This window comes from Pteropus vampyrus, unplaced genomic scaffold (genome assembly GCF_000151845.1).
Source record: "Pteropus vampyrus isolate Shadow unplaced genomic scaffold, Pvam_2.0 Scaffold1000004326, whole genome shotgun sequence".
Taxonomy (NCBI): Eukaryota; Metazoa; Chordata; class Mammalia; order Chiroptera; family Pteropodidae; genus Pteropus; species Pteropus vampyrus.
In genome coordinates, this window is record NW_011918728.1 from 8,114 (window position 1) to 35,946 (window position 27,833).

A 27,833-nucleotide genomic window follows, 5' to 3' on the forward strand; every position below is an offset into this window, starting at 1 on the left:
TGACAAGCGATTGACCAAATATTTTCTTGGCTAAGACTATACTATACTGTTTCCCCCAAAAGTGAGTACTTTTCAATACTATGTGGTACTGGACATGAAAGTAGCATTGATTTTATTCCAATTCTAAAACCTGCTATCCAAGCAAGATAAAATTAACTGGTTTGCAATGCTGCAGTGTGAGCAAGCATCATGGAGTTAAGGAAAAGGTCCCGGATTGGATGCTCAGGTTACATGCATACAAGACCGCTAGGAAGACTCGCTTTTTAATTACTCGGTGAAAAATGAACCATTAGAATGGCATAAAATGAAAGCCAAAAGAACATGTAAGAACCAACAGCTGGGGATCACTTCATAAATAATATATAAATGTCAAACCACTATGCTGTACACCTGAAATACAAAATAGTGAATAAAAATTGTAATTGAAAACTTTAAATTAAAAAATCAGCATCCACCTCCCTCCCACCCTTACCCACCCTCCACCTACACACACAGCCTTGAGAAATCTCATGGATCTACAAGATCCTAGAAACAGGGCTAGATCAACATTCTGACATAGCAGGCAGGGAAAAATCTAACAGCATTAAGTTGAAGGACACCAACAGAGGAAGGATAGAGATTGTCACTCAAAAACAGAAAGTGAACAGATCCAGAGTTCTCCATTACATAGATTCATATAAATGTACCACATAGCTCAGAAACTGGCTCTCTGATGTCTACTGAGGTTTGATTTCTGGGAGAAGGTTTTCCCACATTCATTACATTCATAGGGTTTTTCTCCTGTGTGAATTCTTTGATGGACTGTGAGATTCAACAATGAGTTCTCCATTACATAGGTTCATATAAATGTACCACATAGCTCAGAAACTGGCCACAAACATATACCGGTGATGTCATTCTTCCATCTTTAAAACTTCACATTCCTCAGTGAATTTGTGCACAGCAAGTGTTTTCTTATATATTTTCTATAAAACAATATTACATATAAAATGTAGTTTTGGTATATTAGTTCTAGGTAGATTTTATCTTCAATTCTGAAACTGATACATTTCCACAGAAAAAAATTATGACACAAACTCAGTATGTATTCAAAAATGTAAGTTACCAAAATACAAGATTTTAGTCTAATCTTATTTGATGTTTACTGAAGCCAACTTCACAGTAAAGGCTTTTGTTTTTCCCTGAGGTTTCTAAGATTTTAATGGTCTTCAGCTCAATCAGGACAATGACAGAAGTTTTATTCCTCATGTAAAGTCTTTGATGTACCGTATGTTGAATTCTGAAGGTCAAGCTACTGAAAACCTGAAGAATAATTAATTTTGCAAATCTACATGTGGAATTTGTTATTTTTTTTTGTTGAGGCAATGACATTACAAAAGAACAAAAAGTCCCAAGCATTTCTCCAAGTAGAGAACACCATTTAGTATGATGCTGACCTGACAATGTCAGAGTGTCTCGAGGATCTCAAGGGGACACAAGTAATACCTCTCTTTGCTGTCAGTTGTTTGAGTTGCGCATTCACTAAGAAGGAATTGTCAGTGGGTGGTGCTCAGGTGGTTTCCGTGAGGCCACATGTGCTGTCTGTGTGTTGTTTCTGGGTGAAGTCTATATGGGTGGTCTCTGTGGGATGTCTGTGAAATCTGTGTGGAGGTCTTATTATGAAGTCTCTGTAGGACAACAAGAGGTCTCTCTGGAAGGTGTCTGTGAGAGGTGTCTGTTGGGAGGTACCTTTGTGAAGTCTGTGTTGTGTGGCTCTGTGACACGTCTGTTGTGAGGCATCTCTGTGAGGCCTCGGTGTGAAGAGTTCTCTTTTGGGAGGTGTCTGGGGTTAGGTCTCTGTGTGACAGGTCTCTGTTAGGAGGTGTCTGTGTGTGTCATCTCTATGTGAGAGGTCCCTGTGTGGGTCCCTCTATAGCTGGCCTTACTGTGCCTTATGAAAGACAGCAACAACAGATGAGCAGTGGGACTTGCCCCTTCCTTCTGCTGCTTCCGTCAGCATCCCAGTCACTCTGGTACTTATGCTGACAGGAGCATGGGGTGCATGTCCAGCTCCCCCCACCCCGACTCTCAGAATTCACCATTCGGTGCCTGAGACGACGCATGAGCACAGCCAGGCTCAAGGTCTCAGCTGTGTGACACCCTCTCCCAAGCACTCGAAGACCTGGGGCACTTCCTGCCCTGGGTCCCACCCTTCCACAGGTCCAGGCTGCACTGCTGTGCCCAGCCTGGTGGCTGCTCAGGATCCCAGAAGCAGGAACTAGCTCCAGGAAGATCCTGTGTCATGAGAATGCCTATGCTCCTGCACCCCTCAACCCTGGTCCTGGTCCCACATGTTGGGGTCCTGACAGGTGTGGGAGCAGGACCATTCCTGCTGTCATCAGATCAGGGTTGTTCTAGAACAGGACTCTCCACCACTGCAAGGACACCCGAGCTGGGTCCCCTGTGTGCCAAGTGTGGCACAAACTGCAGAATCACTCTAGAAAGATTGTTCCTGGTCTCCCTTTTTTCTGTGTGGTTTGGGGCCAGAGAGGAGGCAAGCTACACTAGGAGCAGGCCACGCCGAGGACCAATCCTGGACTGCACCACCCATTCTGGACAGGTCACTTCTGCGCTCCCGTGTGATAAATCCTGTGTGGTGTCTTCGTCTCCTGCAGGGCTCTGGGATAAGCAAGGCTAGAATCACATAAGAATTATTACGTGATGGCAGGCCAGTCTCTCATCCTTTTAAGTCCCCAACTCTCCCCTGGAGCAGACCTTGGGCCATGTGTTTATGTAAAGGTCACCAGACTGGGAGTGACACTGAGTTCTCTAGTCCTGGCTTTTCCACCTGTTGTTAAGTCATCTTTTCTAGAATTCAGGAGGCAAGGATGTGCAAGCTTAGAAACTGTATTGTGGAGACAATTAACCATTCCTGACTTGCTTTAATTCTGCAGATTTGGCCCTAGAGGTGGCTTCTTTATATCTGTGATCTCAGAGCTGAAGAAGGTGGAGACAGAGGTTGGGGCCCTTTCCCCTTCCCTCCTCCCATACCTGTAGATGATGATGGGACATCAGGGCTTCTCGGTCGCTGCATATTTATGGACACTCTGTGTCACTTTGCCTCCTTTCTTGGATCCAACCTTTTCAATTCTTCACCCACATCCCACCCAAATTTCACGGTATCCGACTGTCAGATAGTTACCCACATACAGTCACACACTGTTCTATTCATCCAGAATTCCTCCCCTGGGGTTAATAGAGGGAAAGGCAGGTCACCAGTGACCATGACCATTCATTCATTTGTGGCAGGAATGAACACAGCCCTCATCATCATCCTCCCTGAGGCTCACACCTACGCACACGCAAAGCAGGAAGTGCCATCTGTCTGGTGTCTACATGTGGGAAAGGCAGAGGTGGAGGAGGGCGAGCTGTACATTTTATTCAGGCTAAGCTGAGAGGGGTTCACAAGGCCATCCCCATCGCAGCCTTCATTAGGTGAGAAGGGACCTTAAGGAGTCTTTAGGGCCGAAGAGATCCAGGGGCAAGATTTCTCTTGCTTCTGAACTCAGGGCCCAGGAGCTCCCCACCCCAAAACTTCCTGACAATTCTTGGAGCCTGAGTGGGAATGACCAACCCTGTGAGGCCCCTGTAAACCTATTTCCTACAGCTGCACGATTTCAAAGCTGAGTGGAAGCAGGAGAAAGATGAGTTGAACCAGATCCTCGAGTGGAGTTTTTATGGGTTTTTTTCATCTTTTTTTAGAGTAGTTTTTGTTGTTTGAGTAATGAAAGTATTGTGAAAATATCAGGGGCGATGAAGGGACTTGGGATAAGGAGTAAGCTCGCAATGCCACGATCAGCCTCCCTCCATGCCCCTTTCTTCTCGAGGCCAAAGCACACACCTAGCAAGCACAAGAAGTCACTACACCACCCTTTTATGAGAAAAAAAAAACATATATTGGGGAAAAGTAAATATTTTGAATATGCTAATGAGAAAAACGTTTTTCTATATGGACTAATTTTTTTTTTCTTGGAGACATATTTGCCTACTAGAAAAGGCTAGTGAAGCATGGACCAGGCAAGACCCTTCCTCGAAAAAGATAATGCCATGGGCAGTGTGGTTGGTGGCCTGGCGTGCACGGCATCCTTGGCCTATACTGGCAGGCACTGACTGGAGACAGTGTTTTCTTGGGGGCCAGGGATGGGGTGCGACTCACTTCCAGCTGCTCATCATCGAATCTGACACTTTTCAAGGACTTCCCAGGTCTGACTTGCTTTTCCCTGATAGAACAATTTTGGTCTTTGGAGTCAGCCTGCTGACTGTGAGGGGTGTAATTCATCATTCTCGCTTGCTCTGTGGAGTAAGGAAGGCAGCAGACACACACACATACTGGGGCTGGGTGTTCCCGTTTGTGCTCCTTTAACTTCGTGGCATGAAGTCCATGGTGAATGGCCATTTTCTTCTCTAGAATCTATCCCACAGCTGTCATGAGCTCCTGAGCCTCCACATTCTCGCTATCCAGAATTGATCTGCTTTTGACTGACTGTTGGCTCTGGGCAGTGGCTGATTTGGGCTTGCACTTTTGCAAAGCATCTTGACCTTGGAATTTTTTATGGGGGAAAATCCTCATTTTTCTTTTGAAGAAGCTTTGTAAAACACTTTCTCTGGCAGCAGCTGGAGGTATTTCTTCCCAACAGAGCCTACAGTTTTTCTGGCTTGGGCAGAGGAACTCATACTCCTGTCTTGACAGGTCCCCAATTTCTCGAGCTTTTCTGCATGCTCTCCTGGGTTGGGCCACCTGCAGTCCTCTCTCTCATAAGTAGGGACAAACATCTCGCTCTGATTCTTCCAAAAGCCTTGATATCTTTTGGTCCTGGGCTCCTGCTGCTCTGGACTGCTGCTTGAGGCTGCCTTGAGGCCACACAGCATCTGGAAAACTAGCTTGTTTCCATTGGGCACTCCCTGGGGATGGCACTGAGGCACCTGAGAGGCCAAGTTGTCAGTAGCAAGGGGCTTGTGTCTGGGACAGTCGTGTGGCAGGTTCTCTGACTGTACCTTTACGTTGGACTTAAACTCACTAACCATCTCTGTGTTAAGGCGTGGCTCTCCTGGATCTTGGAGAACAGTCATTCTAGGGTATAGGGGACTTTTACTGGTCCCTGGAGCCTCTAAACTACCCAAATGTGCATTTTTGTTTTGGGACTTTGTCAGCACATTGGTTCCCAAGATGTCTCTAGACTCTGGTTGAAAAGCAGGGGACAATGTGGCCTCCCCTGCCTCCCTGGCTTCCTTGGCTCTCAAAGATTGGGGTCCTATGTTCATCTCTGGCACTGTTACCTGATGGCTGGGGTCTCGTGAGGCATGTAGACCACTCTTCCCTCCTGGCTCGTTCCTGGACATTGTTGAACCTGGACTGGGCTCTGTGCTGTCCTTCATGGCCCACTCCACAATCCCACTCTGCCAGGTGAGTGTGACGGCCTGAGGTGGCGGCCTGCCCTCCTGTCTAGCCAGAGAGGCCTTTGTGGTCCCATGGTCATCACCAAGTGAGATCTGTCCCAGAGCCCTCTGGATTTCCTCACACACAGGTAAGGGGGCCAGGAGAGGCCTCTCCAGGGTGGGAACTGACTCCTCTCCTATCGCTTTCTCTCCCAGATGGGGCTGAGGAAGTTTTCCAAGGACCTCAGCAAGCTGGACTATCGAGTGGTCTCCAGGGACACAGGGAGCTGAGGGAGGAAAGGCAAACTGCAGAGTGGGTGAGGGTTGAACCTTTTTCAACGTAAAGTGATTAATGGAGGGGCAGGCCCCACATGTGCCTCACCCAAAACTTTGTCATATGTGCTTCCAGCATCTCTTTGAGTGTTTGTGTCGAGGAAGGAAACCCTGTGGGAGGTGTTCACCCAGGGTTCCCAACCCTTTAAGATTCCCAAATTCCTGGTTTCCATGTGAGCGTTGGACTTGGGAGAAGCATGGTTGACAGCAAGCCAGGATCGACGCACACTCACGGGGATTAAACCCTAGCTGGTTTGCCCCCAATTCCTGCCTAAATGGCCTTTTGGGATGTTTTCTAGATTTTTGTCTAAGCTCCTCGGCAAACCACTTGTCAAGTCCTTTCTTAAAAGCATCCAGTCATTTTCTGACCCTTCAGAGTCTACTTCCTGAAATGCCACTATAGGCCTTTCGGAGGACCTGGAGAGGTTTTTAGGGACCTTGCTCATGTCTTGCTTTAGCTGGAACCCCACCTTCTGCGGATCCTTGCTGCTTTCACCTGTGAAGGAAGAGGGCCGTGAGGCCCCATGCTTGTCCTTTACCGGACATTTCCCTGGTAATTCGCTCTGAAGCTGCCTTAGTTCCAGAGATTCTTGTATCTTCCGAGGTAGCTCCCAGCGGTTTTGGATAAGCCATTTTTGGAGGTGTTGCTCCAGTTGCTTCCGGAGCTCTGGACTGATTGGAAAATTCTCGGGAAGGATGGAGCCCACCCAGCTGTCCTCAGGAAGGTTGGGAGTGAAGATATTAAAGACTTCCTGAGATCTTTCGATCACAGACGGCGGAGCCCACCCACTTTCTAGTTGCTTCGGCAACAAGGGCCATTCTGTATTTTGAATCTCAATTGAGGTGAGAGATTTTAGCTCATTCCGGGCTGTCGGGCAAGACACACCACAGGCTCTAATCTGGGATGGAGAAGAAGGTCGTAGGATTTGTACAGGAGATTGGAAATGGGCCTGGGCCTGAGCCAGAGGTGGGGCCTGTAATTGCAGCATCCTTGGAATCAAGGCTTGAGGTTGGAACTCCAGCTGGGGCAGGGGCTGGGAATGGGAAAGCAGTGGAGGTAGTTTAGCCTGCAGATGAATTGGGCAGGCATTTGAGATTCCATTGAATAAGAATGAGGGAGACTGTAGTGTGGAAGAATTCTCAGAGATCCAGGAAGTAGCCACCGGGGATTCGCTGTGCAGAGAGGGGAGACCCCAAAAAAGCTGGTTGTATTTTTGCTGTAGATGGTCCCCCAAGACCTTAGGATATGAGAGCTGCTGAGGACTAGGCAGTTGCTCTGGCTTATCTTTCGCGGTCCAGAAGGGTTGGGGGATTGTGGTGTCCTGCTCAGCACCTAGTGATGGCAACATTTTCCCCAAAGAATTCAGGTGGTAGTCTGGGCTCATTTGTTTTGGATATAATCTGTCTTTGTCTTTTTCCTTCGAAATCTTTATCTTGATTCTCTCTGTGACTTGTATCTCCAGGAGATTCTGGTCATCGGATTCGAGTAAGGAGGGGCTAACAGCCTCTACCATTCTGTCTGTGGAGTCTCTCCTGAGCAAGGCCTCTTGTGAGTGGTGGGACAGGTGCTCTTGTTGGGATTTGCACTGTGATGAGTTTGAGAGGCACAAGGCTTTGGCAGCTGCCTGCCACTGAGACGGGGTTAAAATGGAACAGCTTGAGTAGTCAAGGCCTGAGATGGCTGGGACTGCGACAGGAGAAGCTGACAAAGGTGTGTGTGGAGATGAGCTTTGTGGGATGGTCCTGAGTGGGAGTGCCATCAAGTCACACTGAGGAGGTGTCATAGTGGAGTCTGACAGTGGTGGTGCAGAGGAGGCTGTTGGAGGTGGAAAGTGGGCCTCTGAATCATGGAGGCATGAGGTAGAAGGGGAAAGTGCAAGTGGCTGTGGTGAAAGGTCGTCCAGCGGAAAGAAAGGCTCTGGTGGCTGAGAGCCACTCAGGGATGAGCGTGAATGAACAGAAATTGAAGAGGTAGTAGGACTTTGTGACAGGGCAGAGGCCAGAGGTAGCAGGCGTTCAGTCAGAGGAGCTGGGGAAGCCAACGGGGACATGACGGAAGCAGCATCTTCCACAGGCTCTGCACAGGGCTGGCGGGCTCCCTCAGGAACTGCTTTGCACGCCTCACCAGTGGCTTCTTGACCTGAGCTCTGACAAAAGCTGCCTTTGTCAGGGAGCCTTCCCAGGTGGCTGCAGGACACGGAGGCACAAGCTGCAGCCAGGGGCACGTGGGGCCAGGAGATCCTGCAGGGTAGGCACCTGGTGCCTAGGGTCCTCCCCATCCCCGACATTTATTCCACAGTGCTCCTGCTGTCTGTCACCCCAGGGCTGTAGCCACACCCATACCCCATTGCCCTCCCTTCCATGCCAGTTCGAGGTGTCCAGCAGCCCAGAGGGTGGTGGACCCGAGAGAAGGGGAAGATTCTTTACCTTTGCAGAAGAGAAATCAGGCTCTGAGCCTCTTCCAGTTCTTGCAGGCAATCTCTGCAAGCTGGAAATCAGGAGACCGGGTCATGTGGTTAAGGCAGGGCCTTAGGGGTCTTACAGGAGGCTAGGGTAATGGCCCTTTAGGGGAGACACTTTGAAGGGAGATCTCTGGAGCCCAAGCATCCAGGTCAAGGATAACAATTCCTGACAGTGATCACAAGGCTCAAGAAGGGTAAAACTTTGTCTTTTACAAAGTGCTTCCACATCTATTACCCACTGCGGACCTCACAACTGCCCCATAGGGGAGCAAGAGGTCAGGGGGCACCTTACAGAGGAAACTGAGTGATGATAAACAACTTGTTCAAAGGTGGACCTGGCGGAGGGGTGGGGGGTGGGTTCTCACCTTTCAGTCGGATACTATTGATCTACGACAGTCCAAATGCCCCTGCTGGGTGACACCCATTTCCAGGCTCTCAGATGCTTCATTCAGAACACAATTCTGGGATGTATCTGGATTTTAATTTCCTTCCCAAGAGCCTTCCCGATGGCTCTGTTTCCTGTGAAACAGGCTCCGCTGCTGGCATCCTTGGAGACCTGGACCTGGACCCTCAGGGACCAGAGAGGTGGGGGGCAAACCCCTTGGCACAGGGCTGAGGGGCAGAAACTCACCTTTCGAAGCTCTACTTTTCTTCCTGATCTTTCTCCTCCTCTTTGGCTCCACCGAATGCTGAGACAAGAAAATGTGAGGAGCTAGACTCATTCTTACTCTCCTGTCTCTAGACAAGCTACAGAAGCTCAGTGTTCATGAACAAAGTGACTTTCTACATTTAATTAATGAGACTCTCTAATTTTTCCCCTTTTACCTTTTTTGTAAAGCAGATAAAATATTTTGCTTTTCTTCTTGGATGAATGGAAAAAAGAATCTTGATGAGACCCACCATGGATTTCTTGCTCAAGAAAAAGAAAAAAACACACATTCTCAGAACTACAGGCCCCTCTGAGCTCAGTCCGGTAGGACTCTGGTTTTCCAGGCCAGAGCCCCACTCCAGCCTTTGCTCAGAGACACTCAGTGGCTCGGCACTGATCTCGGATCAGCCCCAACAGAGGAGAGGCTCGACTTAGACACCTGCCATGGGAAAGCAGTTGGTGAACTAGTGCTCAGGGGCCTGTCACTCTGTAGAGATCCAACTCTTACTTAGTATCCAGTCCTTGATCATTGGTCACTGCATCTGGGACTGTGCCCTGGAGCCCTCCACCACACCTGGACTCCTGATCCAAGATCTTCAGATCAAAATCCGTGTGCTCACTCTAACCCCTGCTCGGCCTGGCTTGTTCCTAGAACGTGATGTTCTATTCATTCCCAAGAATTCCCGTCTCACCATTTTCTCTAGGTGATTCAGAAAAGGTGAAATAATAAGAAAAAAGATCAGCTTTGCTGGGTCTGGGCCAAGGGTTCCTTACCTTCCTGATGTTTCTATGTTTCCTAGGTGGTGGTATAGATGGATTACTCTGGAAGCAGAAGAGTAACAGGAGGAAGAGCCCCAGTCCACACAGGAAGGCGAGGATGGTATCAATCACCCAGGGAGTGAAACTGAGGCTTATCCATGTGTCAATAATGCTCTTCAGAGAAGAGAGAGGATTTTCCATGGTTTGAATATCACTGCTGCCTTCTGGCAACTGAGCACTGGAAGTTCACTTGGGAGCAGAACCCCAGGCCCACCCACATCACAGAGCTGTGGCCTAGTCACAAAGGTTCCTGAGGGCGGGGAGGGGACAATAAGAAGAGGAGGCTGAACTACTGCCCTTCTCTCACCATCCAGCTACATGTACCTCTGCACCCTTCTGGGCCTTCTAGATCTCTCATTCCAGCTCTACTCTCAATCTGTCAGAGACCTTAGATGATTTTCTCTTAATTTCATGTGGAAACCAGATGTCACCTAGTTCCATTGCCCCTTAGAGATCTTGACTCGAGGCCCACCAATTCCATAATCCTTGAAAATCTGAAGTTGATTCTGAAAATTTGGCTATTTCCTGGGGAAAATTTGGCTATTTCCTCAGCTCCAGCTTCCCCACATAAAGTTTTTTGTCTTGTATAAACCCAGACACAGAACTTTTACACTTACTTAGTTGTGTGAATTTTAAATAGTGTTTGTTTTGTCACATTTTCAATCAGAGAGACCTATATACAAAAAATTAAAAATGTATTATTCAAATTCAAAGATCTAAATATGAAAGAATTATATGTAATTAAGCCTTTAAATGATAACTTTATAAATTTGGATCATTTATAATTTTGGAGTTCGTAAAGCTTTCAACGGCACAAAGACTTTTGGGACATTAACACACACACTCATCCTTTTACAAACCAATTCAGTATTTTCAAATCCAATAATCCATACTTTTCTACTTAAGATTTTTTTATTCGTTGACTTGACCCAACTTTGTATTTGCCAAAATGAAGATAGTTCTTACTCTCCACGTAAGTTTTGAAATACGTCTTAGTCCATTAAAGTTGCTATAATAAAATACCAAAGACTGGGTCGATTAGAAACAATAGAAATTTACTTCTCATAGTTCTGGAGGCTGAGAAGTCCAAGATCAGGTGCTAGCAAGTCACTTTCTGGTGAGGGCTCTCTTCCTGGTTGGTAGCCAGCACCTTCTTGCTGTGTCCTCACATGGTGGGAGGGGGCTAGAGATCTCTCTGGTGCCTCGTTTATAAGACACCAATCCCATTAATGAGGGTCTATAAGCACCACCCAAAGGCCCCACCTAATATCATTTTTAAGAGTTAGGATTTTAGCATAGAAATTTTGGGAGAAACACAAATATTTATACATATGCACATGTGCTACACCCAGAAGCCAGGAATGGGTTAAGGTGAGCTAAGGTACCAACTCTTAAGGTCTGTAGGGTGGAGGGTGAGACTAGGATTCAAAGCCTGGAGCTAATTCAGGTCTTGAGCAGTCTCTTCAGATATCCCTAGTGTGTTTCATTCATATTCTTCTTTTCTGAGTGTGCTCTGCCTTCCCCCGCCCTCCTCTCTAGACCCCTGCGACCCCAAGTCCAGCCTGAAGCATATAGAGATAGCTTTGAGTCCTATACAGAATTCTCTTATGGTTAATTCTGCATCCCCTCAGCAGCAGTCATAAGGATTCACTGAGGAGTTCACATGGGAAATCTGTCTTAACACTCCAGGTGCACTTAAAAGTAATGTGTGTCCCCTGCTTGCTGGTCATAATGTTTTTAATACAGCTTTAGTGGGAACAAGAGCACTTGAGTTTATTTGATGGTATTATTATGAATAAACACATTCACGAGCACATCTTCTGCATCTACTATTGCTTCTAAGGTCCTCAGTCTCTTCCTCCTTACCTTAAAGTAAGAATATATTACTTTTATCAAACTTTTATCAAAATTTGAGCTTTAGTCTTGTATTTATATTTGCCATGTATATTTTCTCCATTATTTTCAATATGTTTGGACAAAGTATGGAAGATTTTTATTATAATAACAAAGGAAAGTGTAAATTACATAAGATTTGACTAAATAAACATCCACCTGTATTACATTCATAAGGTTTCTCCCCTGTATGAATTTCTGATGTGCACTAACATATGACTTCAGAGAGAAACTTTTTCCACATTCATTTCATTCATAGGGTTTCTCCCCTGTGCAAGACCTCAGATGTGCTCGGAGGTTTGAAGTACTAGAGAAAGTCTTCCGACACTCGTTACATTTATAGGGGTTCTCCCCTGTGTGAATTCCCTGATGCATACTGAGGGTTGCCTTCTGAGAAAAAGTTTTTCCACATTCGTGACATTCATAAGGTTTTTCTCCTTTGTGAACTCTCTGATGTCTACTGAGGTATGATTTCTTGGAGAAAGTTTTCCCACATTCGTTACATTCATAGGGTTTTTCTCCTGTGTGAATTCTTTGATGGACTATGAGAACTGCTTTATAAAAAAATATTTTCCCACACTCATTACATTCATAAGGTTTTTCCCCTTTGTGAATTCTCTCATGTCCACTGAGGTATGATTTCTTGGAGAAAGTTTTCCCACATTCACTACATTCACAGGGTTTCTCCCTGGTGTGAATTCTCTGATGTGCTTTGAGGGCTAAATTGCGGGTGAAAGTTCTCTCACAGCCATTACATTTATAAGGTTTCTCACCTGTGTGAAGTCTCTGATGTGCTCTGAGGGCTGAATTATCAACAAAAGATCTCCCACAGTCATTACATTCATAGGGTTTCTCGCCTGTGTGAATTCTCTGATGTATTTTGAGGGATGAACTATTGACAAAAGCTTTCCCACATTCACTGCATTTATAAGGTTTCTCCCCAGTGTGAATTCTCTGATGTATCCTGAGGACTGAATCACGGGTGAAAGTTTTCTCACAGCCATTACATTTATAGGGTTTCTCACCTGTGTGGATTCTGTGATGTGCTCTGAGGGCTGAATAATGGGCGAAAGATCTCCCGCAGTCAGTACGTTTATAGGGTTTCTCCCCTGTGTGAATTCTCTGATGTGTTCTGAGAACAGATATATAGGCAAAAGACCTCCCACATTCATTACACTCATAGGGTTTCTCCCCTGTGTGAATTCTGTGATGCGCTTTGAAGGTTGAATTATCAGCAAAAGTTTTCCCACATTCATTACACTCATAGGGTTTCTCCCCTGTATGAATTCTCTGATGTACACTGAGGTGGGTCTTGTTAGAGAAAGTTTTCCCACATTCAATACATTCATAGGGTTTCTCCCCACTGTGAATTCTCTCATGTTCTTTGAGCTGTGCAATTTTGGAGAACGATTTCCCATAGTCATTAGTTTGATAGGGCTTTATCCCTGTGTGTGTTCTGTGGTGTACTAAGACAGCAGAGTTCTTGTAAGATTTCCCACATCCATTGTTATCCTAAGGCTTCTCCTTATGAACTATCACATGTTCACTGAGGTTTGATGTCTGACAAAAAGTTTTCCCACATTCATTACATGCATAGAGATTGACGCCCATATGAGTTCCAGGATAATGAATAGGGTGTGAATTTGAACAAAAGGATTTCCCGCATTCATTGCCTTGAGTTTTTTCCCCTGAGCAGGTCCTCTGATGCTGAATGAGGTGTGCATTCTTGTAAAATAATCTCCTGCATTTATTACTTTCTCATGACTCCTCTCCTGTGGTACTTTCCTGATGTACACTGAGGGGTGAGTTTTGATGCAAGAATTCTCCATATTTATCAAATTTGCAGAATTTCTCTTCTGTTTGAGTTCTCTGATATACTCTAAGGTCTAATTCCTGGAAGAAGGCATTTGTACATCCATTAAAAACACAGTACATATCTCCAGTTGGTGTTTTCTGGGCTGAGCTCTGGCTCAAGTTTTCTTCACATTTACTTCTTGCAAAAGCCTGTCCTGGAGCAGCTCTCTGAGGTTGAGTAAGGGGTGAATTCTTACTGAAGTTATTTTTATTTTTATTACATTCATAGTGCATCATAACCATGTGAACTTGATTGTATTTCGCAGTGGTGGTTTTGTCACAGGATCTACTACATTCATTAAGATCAAAGCATTTCTCCTTTGTGCCGGTTCTCGCGTGGTTAAAGAGAGTTGCTTTGTCACAGTTTTTCTTAAATTCACAATCCTGACAAGATTCTTCTCCTATTAGAGAACTCTGAGCTGTAACACAGACAACAGTCTCATCGTGTGAAACTTTTCCAAACTCACTACATTCAGAAGATTGCTCCAGAGTTTGAATTTTCTGATGATCCTGCCTAAGACTGAAAGCTTTCACGTTTTTATTATATTTGTAAGACCTCTCTCCAGTATGAGTTTTCTCATGATTAATAACAAACTGTAACTTTTCACAGACATTCATGTAATTGGCCTTCTTTCTGGAACAATTTCTATCACTAATAATTAATTCAGAAACAAATGGTGAACTCGTTCTACATGAGTCACATTTACAAGGCATTTTTCCTGAAAAATCTGGAATCGAATCCAAGTTAATTCGTTTTCCTAAAACTTTCTGACCTTCTTTATTCAGTGTTTTGTTATCAATGAATATTACTACTTGCCACAATGGTTTCTCTTGTTTTTCCTGATTCCCCTCAATGTGGACATCAACCTTATAATATCCTAAAATGAGAAAAATTGAAAGTATCTTATGAACCTTATATTTCTCATAAGGAGCTTAAGGCCACGTTTTGTTATCTATTGTATTGTTTCCGGTAATTTTCAAAAGATTAGTAATTCATGCACAGAAACAGACACACACACTCTCCTCATCCATATCGTTTAAACAAAAAACAGCTATTATATTCAGTGCTGGCCAAGATGAAAAAAAAAATTAACAAACAAATGAAGATGCTACAAAATGGAAAGGTGGACTTTAGGACTTAAGAAATGGCACTACAGAGAATTCCAAGATTTTCTTTCTGCGTGCTGGCCTGCTGGAAAAGCCTGCAAACCAAAGTCAACAATAGGCGGAGACTAAAAAAGTTCCAAGAAAAGCCTGTTCCTTCTAGCCAACGATCTGAGGAAAAGATGGTCTAACAAAGAACTGTTCTGACAATATCCACTATACTCAAGCCTCCCTACTTCCAAAAAAGAAAACAAAAGAAAAAAGAAAAAGAAAAAAGAAGACAAGATTCTTCTCTGTGGTTCTGCCATAAATATAAAGGATGTGAACACTCTTGCAAAATTTTCCGCCACGAGCCACAGCAAGAGCGCATAGAAATGGTCATGAAGAATCCTGAGAAATTCCCATTCAAAAGGAATTCTTAGACATGGTTAACAGCAGGCATTGCCAAAATTCCACCTGGAAACATATTCCTATCTACTCTATAAAATCTGCATAGGCAAGAGGAACAAATCTGTTGCTTTAGGGTACTCATGGCTAACTCAGAGCAGGTAGGAGGGAAAAAAAAGAAAAAAAAGAAGTATAGAAAAAAAAAAAAGGCAGGAATACACAGTAGGCCCAATATTACAACTAGAAGAGATGAAGCAGTACTTGTGAAAACCATACCCTGAAAAACCAAAGACACAATATATTAAAAAGCAGCTGAATTCACATTATTGTCAAATGCATTTGAGTGTTCATAAAGACAGATCATATTCTGGGCTATAAAACAAATATTTATAAAAGAAGAGAAATCATATACAGTGTGATCTCAAGCCATCAAGAAATTATGCTGGAAATCGGGTGCGCAAAATTATTTGGAAAAATAAAACATATTTGTAAATTAATATACTTTCAATTAAACCATGGGTCAATGAAGACATCTCAGAAAAAAGTAAGATATTTTTAAGTAAATGAAATCTAAAACTGTTCAAACTATAGAAATTTATGAAATACAGCTAAAGTAGTACTCAGATAATTTTGTAGTTTATAGAGATAAATTTATAGTTTAAAATTATATACATTGAGGAAAAAAAGACCTTTAACCAGTTACCTAAGCTTTGAGAAACTATACGAAGAGAAGTTAAATATAAAGAAAGCAAAAGATAGAAAATAATAAAGATCAGAGGATACAATGAAATTGAAAACACTCAAACCAAAGGTTACTTCTTTGAAAAGATTTTTAAGTAATAAAAAGCCAGGGGAGGAAAATCGAGAAGACACATTCTCAGTATCAGAAATAAATGCAAAAGAAAATATAACTACCAACATAATAGGCATTAAAAAGATAATAAAGAATATTAAGAGAAATTCGATGCCCATAAAGTTGATAATTTACATAAAATGTACACATTCCTTGAAAACAAAAAACTACTAAACTCTCTCATGAAGAAGAAATAAGCCAAATAGATCTATTTAAGAAATTGAATATGTGGTCAAGAAATATGTAATTGAAAAAGCAGCTCTAGGACTAGATGGTGTTAACTAGTGAATTTTACCAAACATTGAAAGACGAAATAATACCAATTTTACATAATCTCTTCAAGAAAATGCAAGATGTGGGAATATTTCCTAAGTCATTTTATGAGGCCTGTATTATCTTCATAACAAAACTAAAGACAATTCAAGAAAGAAACCCTATGTAATATTCCTCATAACATAAATGTAAAAATACTGAAAAACAGTAAGCAAAAGGACACAGTGCTATATTAAAATAAATAATAAATCAGGACCAAGTGAGATTCATCCCAAGAATGCAGACTGTTGCAACATTCAAAAAAATCAATCAATGTGATTCACCATATTCATTGTCTAAAGATTAAAACCGCAATCACATCAATTACAGAAAAAAAAAATTTCACTAAATTCAAAATCCATTCATCAACCTAATAAAAGGAATCCACGAAAAGCCTACAGGTAACATCACATCTAAGAGTGAGAGCCTGAATGCTTTAACCCTAAGACTCAGGAAAAGACAAGGGGGTTTACTCTCAGCACTTCTACTCAAGACAGCAATGTAAGTTCCAACTAATGCAATAAGGCAAGAATGAAAATGAAAGATACAGAGTAAGCCTACACAGAAAAATCACAAAATGATCTTTAAAAAAGCTCCTTGAACTAATAAGTGTTTTCAGCAAAGGCAAAATACAAAGCCAATACATGAAAGCCAATAATATACAAATAATAATCAACTGGAATTTGAAATCAAATACACAACATAATTTACCATAGCACCAATACACGCCATTTGGTATCTGTATGCTAAAAACTATTGATGAAAGAAATCAAAGAAATACTAAATAGAGAGGTACATGTTATTTAGGAATTAGAAAACTATATTTTTTATGCTGATTTTGTTTGATTTAGTGTCAATGCACTTCAAGCTGAAATTCCAACATTTTTATAAATATCAGAAGCTTGTTTTAAAATTCATAAAGTCATCTGAACATCAAATTCCGGTGGATTCAGTACTACCTGATGTCAAAAATTAAAAAGCTAGTGTAAGAAAGTTAATATGGTATTGGCATAAGGAAAGATATGGAGATAAATAGAGACGCCACAGAAATATGCAATCTCAGACATATAGAATGCAATCTCAGACACACACATACTGAAATGCAATGCAAATATACACTCATCTGTTTTCTAAGATCAAGCAAATGTTACTCAAAGGAGAAATGATAATCTTTTCAACAAACGCTGCTAGAATAACTGGACTCCCTTTTCAAAAATTTTAACTTGACATATAACTCATACTTTCTATAAAAATTAATACCAAATGGAACACAAAGTGTAAAATGTGAAATTTAAAAGTTTCTAGGAAAAAAAAAAATCACAGGAATAAATCTGTTAAGAGTTCTGACATTTCTAGACAGGACGACAAAAGCATAGTCCTTACGGAAAATTAAAAATTGTACTTTATTAATGTTAATGTTCAGTTTCAGCCGAAACCATGCCAACAGAAGTAGAGCGCAGCTCACTACTGTCAAGTGGGGAGAGGTTCCCCACTAAACCTCCACTGAAACCCATGGGAGATAGAGAAGGTTAACACTGGGCAGGGTTGAGAGATCGGACTCTCACTGGCCTTCTGCTTGTACTAACCACCCTGTATTCCATTAAGTGCCAGCAATACTACCTCATCTTCATTCTTCTTTCCATCTTTCAGAATCTTATTGGTTTTTTATGTATAATTTTAAGTATTTAACTGTAGTTAGTGAATAGGAAAGAATGTTTATGCCATCATTCTCATTTAATGCTTTCTATCTTATTCTTTTCCTAAGCACAGTTATGAACATGTTTTCCTTGACATCACATAGACTATATCTAGTTCTGCTCTAAGCCACCTGAATCCGATTTTTTGTTTTGACCCATAAGTAAGTTTACCTCAGGATTCTTTACCCACTGTTCTGATAGGACAGTGGACATGTCAAAACCAATTGTCTATGGATCATATTTGTTTCCCTGAACTTTTTGTTTCACTAATTTATTAAACTATCCCACCTCTAGCTGCAAACTACTTAACTACTCAGAGCTTTACATAAATCCTTCATATCTAATAAAGCAAGTCCTCCCACAGTGCTCTTCTAAAGGGATTTAGTTTGATATTACATCTTTACAGGTATGTCTCCCCATGAATTTTTATGGAAAAGTGCTTTTTGGTTTTTTTAGGATTAACTAAAGTTGCAGCCATTTCATTGCTTTATTCTAAGATATAGTCTATAATTTGTCTTCCAGTTGATCAATTTTAAATTTCACTTTTAAATTCTTCATTATTATATTTTTGTTATTGCTCTTGATTAGTTTCTTAATATAAATGAGACTACAAATTACCTCTGTTCACTAATTCAGCTATAACTAAAAGTTTCTAGTATGCACATTTATTTTTATTACTTTCTAAATGTCATGCAATTTTGAAATTGATTTCCTTCTTAATATACTGTTTAATAGAGATAATTTTCCAAAGTTCCATATCAAGGTTTTTTGTCTACTCATTTTATCATTACTTTCTACATTTATCGAACTATGTTGAGAGAATATTATTTGTGGTGATTCTAATTAGTTGAATTTATTGGTGTTTAGAATAAAACTATATTTTCACTGTCTTATGATAATTCCAAGGGAACTTGAAAGGCTTGTCCTTTAATTTCAGCATACACATATGCAACTATGTGGTCCACTTTAATACAAATATCATTTATATCTTCTATAGCCATATTTATTAAATATGCCACAGGATTTATTCTTTCATCAGATGAGGTACAGCAGGTCCTCAAATAAATTCCTTTCATTAAATGTCATTTAGTTACAACGTTGATGAGAAAAAAAAATCAATTCCCTACAAGGACCACTGTCTGTGTGGAGTTGGCATGTTCTCCCCACGTCTGTGTGGATTTCCTCTGGGTCCTCGAGTTTCCTCTCACATCCCAAATGTGCATGTTAGGTGAACTGGTGTGTCTACATTAACCCCATGTCTGAGTGCGCGTGGTGTGTGAATGCACCCTGAGATGGAATGGTATCCTGCCCAGGGTGGGTTTCTGCCTTGAGCTGAGCTGCGGGGATATGGCCACCTGAAAAACGGAACAGGAATAAGCGGGTTAGATAATAATGATTAATCTTTCTTAAATGTATGTCTAGCTCAGATTTACATCAATGGTAATATTAGAAGTGTTTTGGATCTTTATTTTGAAGTTTGGTGATGTTTCTGCCCTAACAACTCAGTTCTTCTTTATATCAGTGAAGACTGTAATAAAGGTGGTTTTATTACAGTTCATTTCACTTAAGTCAATTTCCAGGAACCTACTGACAACATTAAGTGAAGAATTATGATCTCATAATTCAAGCGAATCTTAAAGTCTTAGAAATTCATATTTTGTTTTATGATTATTGATATCATATTGCTTAGTGCAGCTATTCAAATACTCTTGCGCTATCAGGATTTCTTTAAAGATAATGAATTTATTGCCTAAATATAAACCTGAATGATAACAGAATATTAGACCCTAAATTATTTATTTTTATTGACTTAACAACTTTACCATTCTTTTGTTTTATAACCTTTCTAACATACTATTGAGGGATATCTTTTTTAGCCAATCAGTATGATTAGACAAAGGCCAAAAGGCACATGAAAAAACTGCTTGGCATCGTTAGTGATCAGGAAAATAGTTAAGGACTAAATTATGTCTCAGTCAAATTCATGTTTTGAAGCCCTAACTCCCAATGTGACTGCATTTACAGATAAGACCTTTAGAGAGGTAACGGAGGTTAACGTGATAAAGGAGAGGCCCTATTTCTGTAGAACTGATATCCTTATAAAAACGGGAAGAAACATCAGACACCTTTCTCTCTCCATGAATGCAAAGAGGAAAGGCCCGGTGAGGACACCGTGAGAAGGTGCTCATCTGCAAGGCAGGAAGAGAGGCCTCACCACAAATCAACCCTGCTGGCACCCTCTTCTTGGACTTTCAGCCTCCAGCACTCTGAGAAATAAATTTGTTTTTTAAGCCACCCAGGCTATGGTATTTTGTTATGCCGGTCCAGCTGACTAATACAGAAATGCAAATCAAAACCTCAATGACATAGCACCTCACATCCACTCAGATGACTACAATCAAAAAGTGAGATAATTAAGTACTGGTGAAGATGTAGAAAATTTAGAACCCTCATATGCCATCATTAGGATTATGAAATGATACAGCGCCTTTGGAAAACAGTTTGGCAGTTCTACAGAGTTATCACATAGCCGGAAATTCCGCTCCTACCTATATGGTCAAGAGAAATAAAAGCACATGTCCATGCAAAAACTTGTAAATGGGTTTTACATCAGCATTACTCAATAACAGCCAAAAGGTTCACGGACTGATGAATGGACAAACAAATGTGGTATATCCAGACAAAGGAATATTATTTTGCCATGAAAGGATGAAGTACTAATACATGCTACAATATGAACCTTGTAATGCAAAGTGAAAGAAACCAATCACAAAAGAACACATAATGTGTGATTCCATTGACATGTCCAGAATACCCAAATCTATACAGACAGAAAGTAGATTAGTGGTTGCCAGAGCTAAAGCGGCAGGAAATAAGGAGATAATAGCTAAAGGGCATGGGGTTTCTCCCTCTGAGGTGAAGAAAACTGACTGTGGTGTTTCCATATATCTATGAATATACTAAAAGCCACAAAACTGTATGCTTTAAATGGGTAAATTGTATGATACGTGAATTACATCTCAATAAAGCTGTTTAAAAGGAAAAACGACTTTCGAAAGTGGTTCCCTCTAAAGTCTAACTACCCCAGGAGTTTCCTTCTGTCCGTGCTCACTCACCTGGGAACCTCTGGTTTGGGAATTCTTCCTCTAAGGACCAGGGCTCTTCACCTTGCTCCAACTTGAAGATCACCTGGGGTTTGGTAATGCAATACCCTGTGAACGTAACAATCCACAACAAAGACTTTATATATAGACCAGATCCACGTGCTTTTTAGATTCTGAAGGTGGAGAAAGATATAGCAGCAAGAGCAAAATGAAAGTACCCATTTGCAGTTTTCAATGGGAAAGCAATGACACAAACATCGTTTCTGTTTCTCTAAAGGTTTCAATTACCCAGGCCTCTTAAAAGCCTGAACAACATTAATCTCTACAAAGGGTCCATGTGTTTTGATGATTACAACAAAAAGGATTTGAATTCCAAGGGGAGTCACATAGTAAGGCCTGCTCACCCATGGAGACAAAGTGGCTGCAGTTCTCCAGCATCACGTCTCTGTACAAGGTCCTATGAGCAGGGCCCATGTACTGCCACTCATCTGGGGTGAACTCCACAGTCACGTCTTCGAACGACACTGATCCCTGCAATAATACATTTTGTTCAAAGTTCAGAATTAAGTGACAAAGAAAATACCTTTGAGAACTACTATTTTCCTGTTTACTCTTAAGGCTCTAAAACAAATAGCTATAAAGAATGTCTACTCGTGCCCTAATTTGTCTTTAACTTTGGAGTTACTCAATTAGTTAAAAGGGTTTGTAATGTACTGTAATTCATTCATATATTTTTATGAAAAATTTCAGTGTAAAGAATTCCTACAACTCTTCTACGTCCCGAGGGATTACCCTGGGTAGTCTAGAGAATTCTAGAGAATCCTAAGATGTTCAATCCCTCCAAGGACATCAATACCATAAATAATGGGAGCCAAGGAAACAGTTCATGTAAGTTGTGGAGATCCCGTACATGATTGAACTTATGTATCAATAAATGTATAAAGATATATAAATCTAGAGCTCATGGAGAACAAAAGATGACTTACCTAGGAGATGGAATCAAACAGACTAGTATGAGAACACTGCCTACACTGAAGTAACAGCGACAGATATAAATAGAAAGATCTAATCAGCAGAAGCAGTAACCAATTAGCTATCCAATCTAGCAGTATGAGCAGCTTCTTGAATGCTGGTGCCAAATACCGATATTTAAGACATACAAAAAAAAATATCTTAGAAGTTTTCATGAGACAGACCTGTTCATGTTGCTACTGACTAGTCTGTAGAACAAAAAGCTGGGACTGTCCCTTAAACTACGCATGGTTTTAGAACACAGACGGGTGCTCTAGGACAAAGACAAGCATTAAGGAGACACTAGCAATTTAGGTGGTCATGGAAATTAACAGAAGCAGTCAGACAACAACTTGAGCACATAGGGATTGGACAAAAAAAAAGTACCAGAAACAGCATCTGAGGCACCGTGAATATTAAGGAGGCTGGCAGTAAAAGTAGAGGCCACAAAGCCAGAGAAGAACTTTTCTGAAGGTAATAATGGAATCATGAGGGAGTAGAGTATTGAAAACTGAAAAAAGAGAAAGTTTCCACAACAAAGACTTTAAAGGGGGTGGGAGGAGGGAGCCGGGGGAGTTGCCGTTCAATGAGTATAAAGTTTCACTTGTGCAAAATACTAAGTTCTAGAGATCAGCTGCACAACGTGATGCCACTAGTGAATGATACAGCACTGTACATGTAAAAATTTGTCAGGAGGGTAGATCCCATGTTAAGTGTTCTTATCGCAAGTAAACAGTAGAAAGAAAGGGAAGTAGATTAAGAGACAAGAGGACAGAAACACGTTTTTTTCCAGTATTATGTATCCGGTTATATCCTCACTCATGTCTTCGGTATGACTGAGTGAATACCTTCTTTGTGTGAAGTTCAGAGCCAGTAGCTGGGAACTTAAACAAATGAATAAAAGATGAGGAACTCCCCTCATTAAGTTTATCTTAATATAAAAAATAAAATAAAATTTAACTATATTTTCCAAAACTAAAACATTAGTGAGAAAACTGTTGTTTTTTATTCGTTTCTGCCAATCTCTCTAATATGTGACTTAATAAACAGCTGGATAAAAAAAAATTAAGCTAACAATGACAGAAGTGCAAATGGTGAAATGGGAACCCCAGAAAATTCTCTCTTCCACAAAAACAATGAAAAAACTGGCGAAAATTATAGAAGTTAACAAAGATAATTTCTGGAAGTATACAAGAAAATTGGCTGAATCACTCTAAGTATAGTAATGTTGTATCATTTTAATATACCCTGTTCCCATCCCTCTCAAACTCTGCCACAGTTTGAGAATCCACAGGCTCCAACCTGCAGCCTGGCAACTACATGATGGGTTGTAGTTCCATCAAAGTATCATTGCCAGAAAAACTGTCATCATTTGGGCTGTTTGGTAGTTCCATGAATGACCCCACTACAAGAATATCTTTATGTGTGCTAATTTGGAGCTCATACAGTGTGTGAAAAGTCTTATCCTCAGAAGCATCTGGCCAAACATTTAAAGGCATTTGTTTAACTTATGTGGTGGGTATTAACTGAAGTGGTGGATAACAGCAGGAGCAAACAATGGCCTGATCGAGAAGCTTAAAATAGGAAATGCTGAAGAATGAGATGGCAAAAAAAGATTTTGAAAAGCTCTGATATACTCCTGAGAATCTAAAAGGCTACCCACATGCATAGAACTATGTATAGGCCCAGGGCTGACGGCATGCTCAGGAAAGACATGGGAAAGCCCTAACCTCTAGGTGACTATGAGGTTTGGCATAAGAAAGAAGTAAAGGCCACTACAGGCTTATAAACTGCCTGACTGAACGTTGAAGGAATGCCTTCACATGCACAGAGCCCTGAAGCAAAGACTGGGAGACTACTGGTTCCAGGCATTTAATGAAACTTCTGAAGAAACTTCTACTGCTACAGACCACAAAAAATATAGGTTCTACAGAATTAGTTCAGAAAAGTCACTGAACAAATATCAAGGATGATCCCTATGGAGGGGAGACATTCTGATTTCTAGAGCTGCCTCATCTATGTTATTTTAAATGTCCAGTTATCAACAATAACAACAACAACAACAACAACAACAAACTATTAAACAAGGGGGAGAAAAAAAGAACGTAAGATCCATATGCAGGAAAAAGTATAATCAAAAGAAACTGCTCCTAAGGAAGGAGATGTTAGACTTCCTAGGAAACAACTTTAAATCAGTTGTTTTAAATGTGGTCAATGACCCCTAGGAAAGAATGTCTAAGGATAAAAGAAAAATATAGGAATAATATTTCACTAAGTAAAGAGTATCGATAAAAAGGAATCAAAGAGAAATTCAAGAGCTGAAAAGTACAATAACTGAAACAAAACTTTCACCAGGGGAGTTCAATAACAGATCTGAGCAAGTCGAAGAAAGAATGAACAAACTGTACAATATGTCTGTTGAAATTATGCAGTGTGAGAAACAGAAAAAATGATGAAAAATAACTATGAGATAGCATCAAGTTTACAAGTCAATGCATAGAGTCCCAGACAAAGAGAAGACATACTCTGAAAGAGTATTTGAAAAAATAATAACCAAGAAGTCTCCAAATTTGATGAAAACAATCTACACATACCAAAAACTCAATGACCTTCAAGAAGCATAAACTTGGAGTAAGAGAGTCACACCTGGGCACGTGGTAATCAAACTGTCAAAAAGACAAAAAGACAAAAAAGTTTTTGAAAATCTCTGATATACTCCTGAGAATCTAGATGGCTACACACATGCATAGAGCTGTGTATAGGCCCAGGGCTGACAGCATGCTCAGAAGAGAAAGCCTTAAGTAGTCACCTCTAAGTAACTATGAGGTTTGGCATAATAAGGAATAAAGGCTACTGCAGTCTTGTAAACTGCCTAACTGAATGCTGAAGGAATGCCCTTTCATGCACAGAGCCCTTAAGGAAAGATGGGAGACTTACTAATTTAAGGAAATTTTTGAAAAAATTTTTACTGCTACATACAAGAAATACAGGTGCTAGAGAATTAGTTCATAAAAGTCATTAAACAAATAAATTTCAAGAATGACCCCTGTGGAAGGGAGACATTTTGATTTCTAGAGTTGCCACACTATTTCGTTTAAAATGTCCACTTATCAGCAACAACAAAAAACTTTGCTAATCAAGAAAAAAAAAAAAAAAAAAAAACAAGAAAGCAAGATCCATATGCATGAAAAGGTGTACTCAACAGAAACTGCTACTGAGAAAGCAGATGTTGGACTTACTAGGTAACAACTTAAATCAGCTATTTGAAAATAGTCAAGAATTCGAGGAAAGAATATTTAAAGGCTAGAGGAAAATGTCAGAACAATATTTCACAAAGTAAAATATATCAATAAAAGAAACTAAACAGAATTTCAAGAGTTAAAAAGTACAACAACTGAAACAAAACTTTTCCCTAGAGTTCAACAACAGATCTGAGCAAGTGGAAGAAAGAATGAAAAACTGTATAATATGTCCATTGAAATTATGCAGTGTGAGAAATAAACAGAAAGAAAAAATGGTAAAAAAAAAAATAACTACTAGATAGCATCAAGTTTACAAATATATGAATAATGAGAGGAGAAATAGTCTGAAAGAATATTAAAGAAATAATACCCAAGTCTCCAAATTTATGAAAAACATTAATCTACACATCCCAAAACTCAACAAACTTCAACTAGGATAAACATGAAGTAAAAATGCCATACCTGGACACATGATAATCAAACTGTCAAAAAAGACAAAGACGTTCTTGAAAATAGAAAGAAAGAAGTGACTCATCACGTACAATAGCAGTAACAGCTGGTTACTAATCTGAAACCATGGAGAAAGCAGTGGAATGTCAGATTAAAAGTGCTGAAAGAAAAAGGTTGTCAACCAAGAATTTAATACCCAACAAAATTGTAAGAATTAAAACTTTTTGAGATAAACAAAAACAGAATGTGCCAAAAGCAAAAATGTCCTGCCAGAAATAATACAGGGAGTGGTTCAGCAAATCTTTGCAGACTGAAAGTAGATTAGTGGTTGCTTGAGGCTTGGGGTGGGGAGGGATAAGATAATGGGATGGGATAAAACCTACACGCTTTTTTTTTTAAGGCGATGAAAAGGGCCTATTTTGACTACAGTGATGTTAGCCCATATTTGCGAGTACACCTTAAAAAATCATATATTACACTTTAAATGGGTGACTAGCATGATACATGTATTCAATTGCAATAAGCACACCTTAAAAAATTGTATATTACATTTTAAATGGGTGACTAGCATGATACATGATTTCAATTGCAATAAAGCTGTTTTAAAATAAAAAATGAAAGAGGATGAAATCATTACAAAACATTAGAAAAGATTTAAGGGCCAAGGATGAAAATGCGGATAAAGGAAAGAAGGTGACTCTATGAAGATAGCAGCAAGGGAAAGACAGAGCCAGTGGAGGTGCCACAGACACTAAAAGAGAAACTTCTCAGAAGGACAGAGTGAGAAGTAGAGGCAAGAGACACAGTAAAGTCAAGTAAAGAAAGGATGAGAAGAGATCTAGTGAGTTTGATTATAATCAAGTCTGTGGTCACGAGGACACAGGCAACCGGGCTTCATGCAGAGGTTTGAAGTATGAATGTAAAGTGTTGAAATATTTGAAAGAGAACAGCATTTTAAACTGCTGAGTAAGTTGAATATCATAGGTATTCAAAATATTTATGTAATCTTAAGGATATTCAGTTTATTCTTCAGGAAATGTCTTAATTCAACCCCTATGTCTGAGTTTCCGAAAGATAGTATTGACCAAGTTCACATTCAGCATTAAGTCTTCTGCTTTTATTGTAGAACAAGTAGAGGCAACATTCTATATTATTTTAAGATTATTACTGGAAAGTTAACTGGAACACCTATTTGAAAACAACAAACATATTTTTTGTCATCAATCTCTTTACATTCTACGAAGACACTTTGCTTTATCTTCTCACTAAGGTCAGCCGTTAAAGAAATACTGTCTGACACTCTGACATGGATATCATGAACTACAGAGATACATTTGGAGCTCCAATTTGGCAATTCCTTACTGAATTCTTTCCTGTAATACCAGAGAATCTGCATATATTCAAATACCACCACCCTTGCCCTGCTATTCATCTGTATTTCTACATCTTCTCTGAATGCATGTGATCCATTTCTATTTCTACTTCCATGTTAACAAAGAGACACTTAAGTCCTTATAAAATCCATTGTAAAATAAACGGGTTATTCAACTGAACTCACCTGAGCTATGTTCATTTTCTGCTGCTCCTGGAAGAAGGTTAATAACTGTAAAGGTTCCACTAGGGAGGAAGAAAAAGAAATGGGGTCATGAGAAACCTGGCTGCTTTACAACTCCTATATTCATGGCTTTGAATATCTCATAATACCAGCAGGAGAAAAGGCTTCCCTATGGAATAACGGCCCCTTGAGAAGGAACAGGAAGAACCACACAGAGGCAGCACCGTCTGAACATGTGCATGTCTTATGGGGGCTTAACCTTGCATTTTCAGAGTAAGGTAAACTGCTTTTTGTCAATCATATAACAATGTATGCCCCCTTATGACCAATTAAAACAAAATTTTTTTAATATGTAACTAAAATAAAGGATGAGTTAAAAAAAAAAATTCAGGTACCACATAGGTGAAACCTTCTAATTTCATTAAAACTAGTCTCAAAAAACTACTCAGGCTGGATTGTTCATCAAGTTCTTGTTGTCTTTACACCTTAAGAATTTGCACAGAAAACTCTGAAATTAAAATGGGATGCTTTATGCAAGAAATATATTTTTTAACTTTTTGTTCCAAGCTGTTTGCAGTTTCTAAAAAAGATCTCTTAATAAGATGTTTATAGTACTTACCTGTGTGAGTAAACAGCACTGTGTTGCTGTTTGATACTACCCAAAAATCTTTCATTTTTGGCCCGATATTTTTG

The 27,833-nt window shown here is 40.4% G+C and overlaps 2 protein-coding genes and 1 pseudogene across 2 annotated transcripts; all 3 read right to left on the reverse strand.

Moving 5' to 3' along the window:
• Positions 1 to 466: 466 nt before the first annotated feature.
• Positions 467 to 13,295, reverse strand: LOC111728762 (zinc finger protein 658B-like). Its single transcript, XM_023527128.1, has 3 exons — positions 13,245 to 13,295; positions 12,093 to 13,083; positions 467 to 780 (listed from the first exon to the last, which is right to left on the reverse strand). Exons 1-3 carry the CDS (start codon positions 13,293 to 13,295, stop codon positions 695 to 697), a joined length of 1,128 nt encoding a protein of 375 aa, XP_023382896.1. The 3' UTR covers positions 467 to 694.
• Positions 3,912 to 27,833, reverse strand: LOC105311483 (annotated as a pseudogene).
• LOC111735631 (zinc finger protein 658-like) lies at positions 12,648 to 14,401 on the reverse strand. Its single transcript, XM_023527127.1, has one exon. It carries the CDS (start codon positions 14,137 to 14,139, stop codon positions 13,330 to 13,332), a length of 810 nt encoding a protein of 269 aa, XP_023382895.1. The 5' UTR covers positions 14,140 to 14,401; the 3' UTR covers positions 12,648 to 13,329.

Bases quoted from the DNA above. Each gene is read 5' to 3' on its own strand.
- LOC111728762 (XM_023527128.1), bottom strand. From the start codon at position 13,295: ATGCACACCTCATTCAGCATCAGAGGACCTGCTCAGGGGAAAAAACTC. The intron at 13,084-13,244 runs GCAATGAATGCG...GAGAAGCCTTAG, and splicing joins CTCAGGGGAAAAAACTCAAG to GATAACAATGGATGTGGGAA. The intron at 781-12,092 runs GAGAAAAACCCT...GAATTCACACAG, and splicing joins CCATCAAAGAATTCACACAG to GAGAAAAACCCTATGAATGT.
- LOC111735631 (XM_023527127.1), bottom strand. From the start codon at position 14,139: ATGCCTTGTAAATGTGACTCATGTAGAACGAGTTCACCATTTGTTTCT.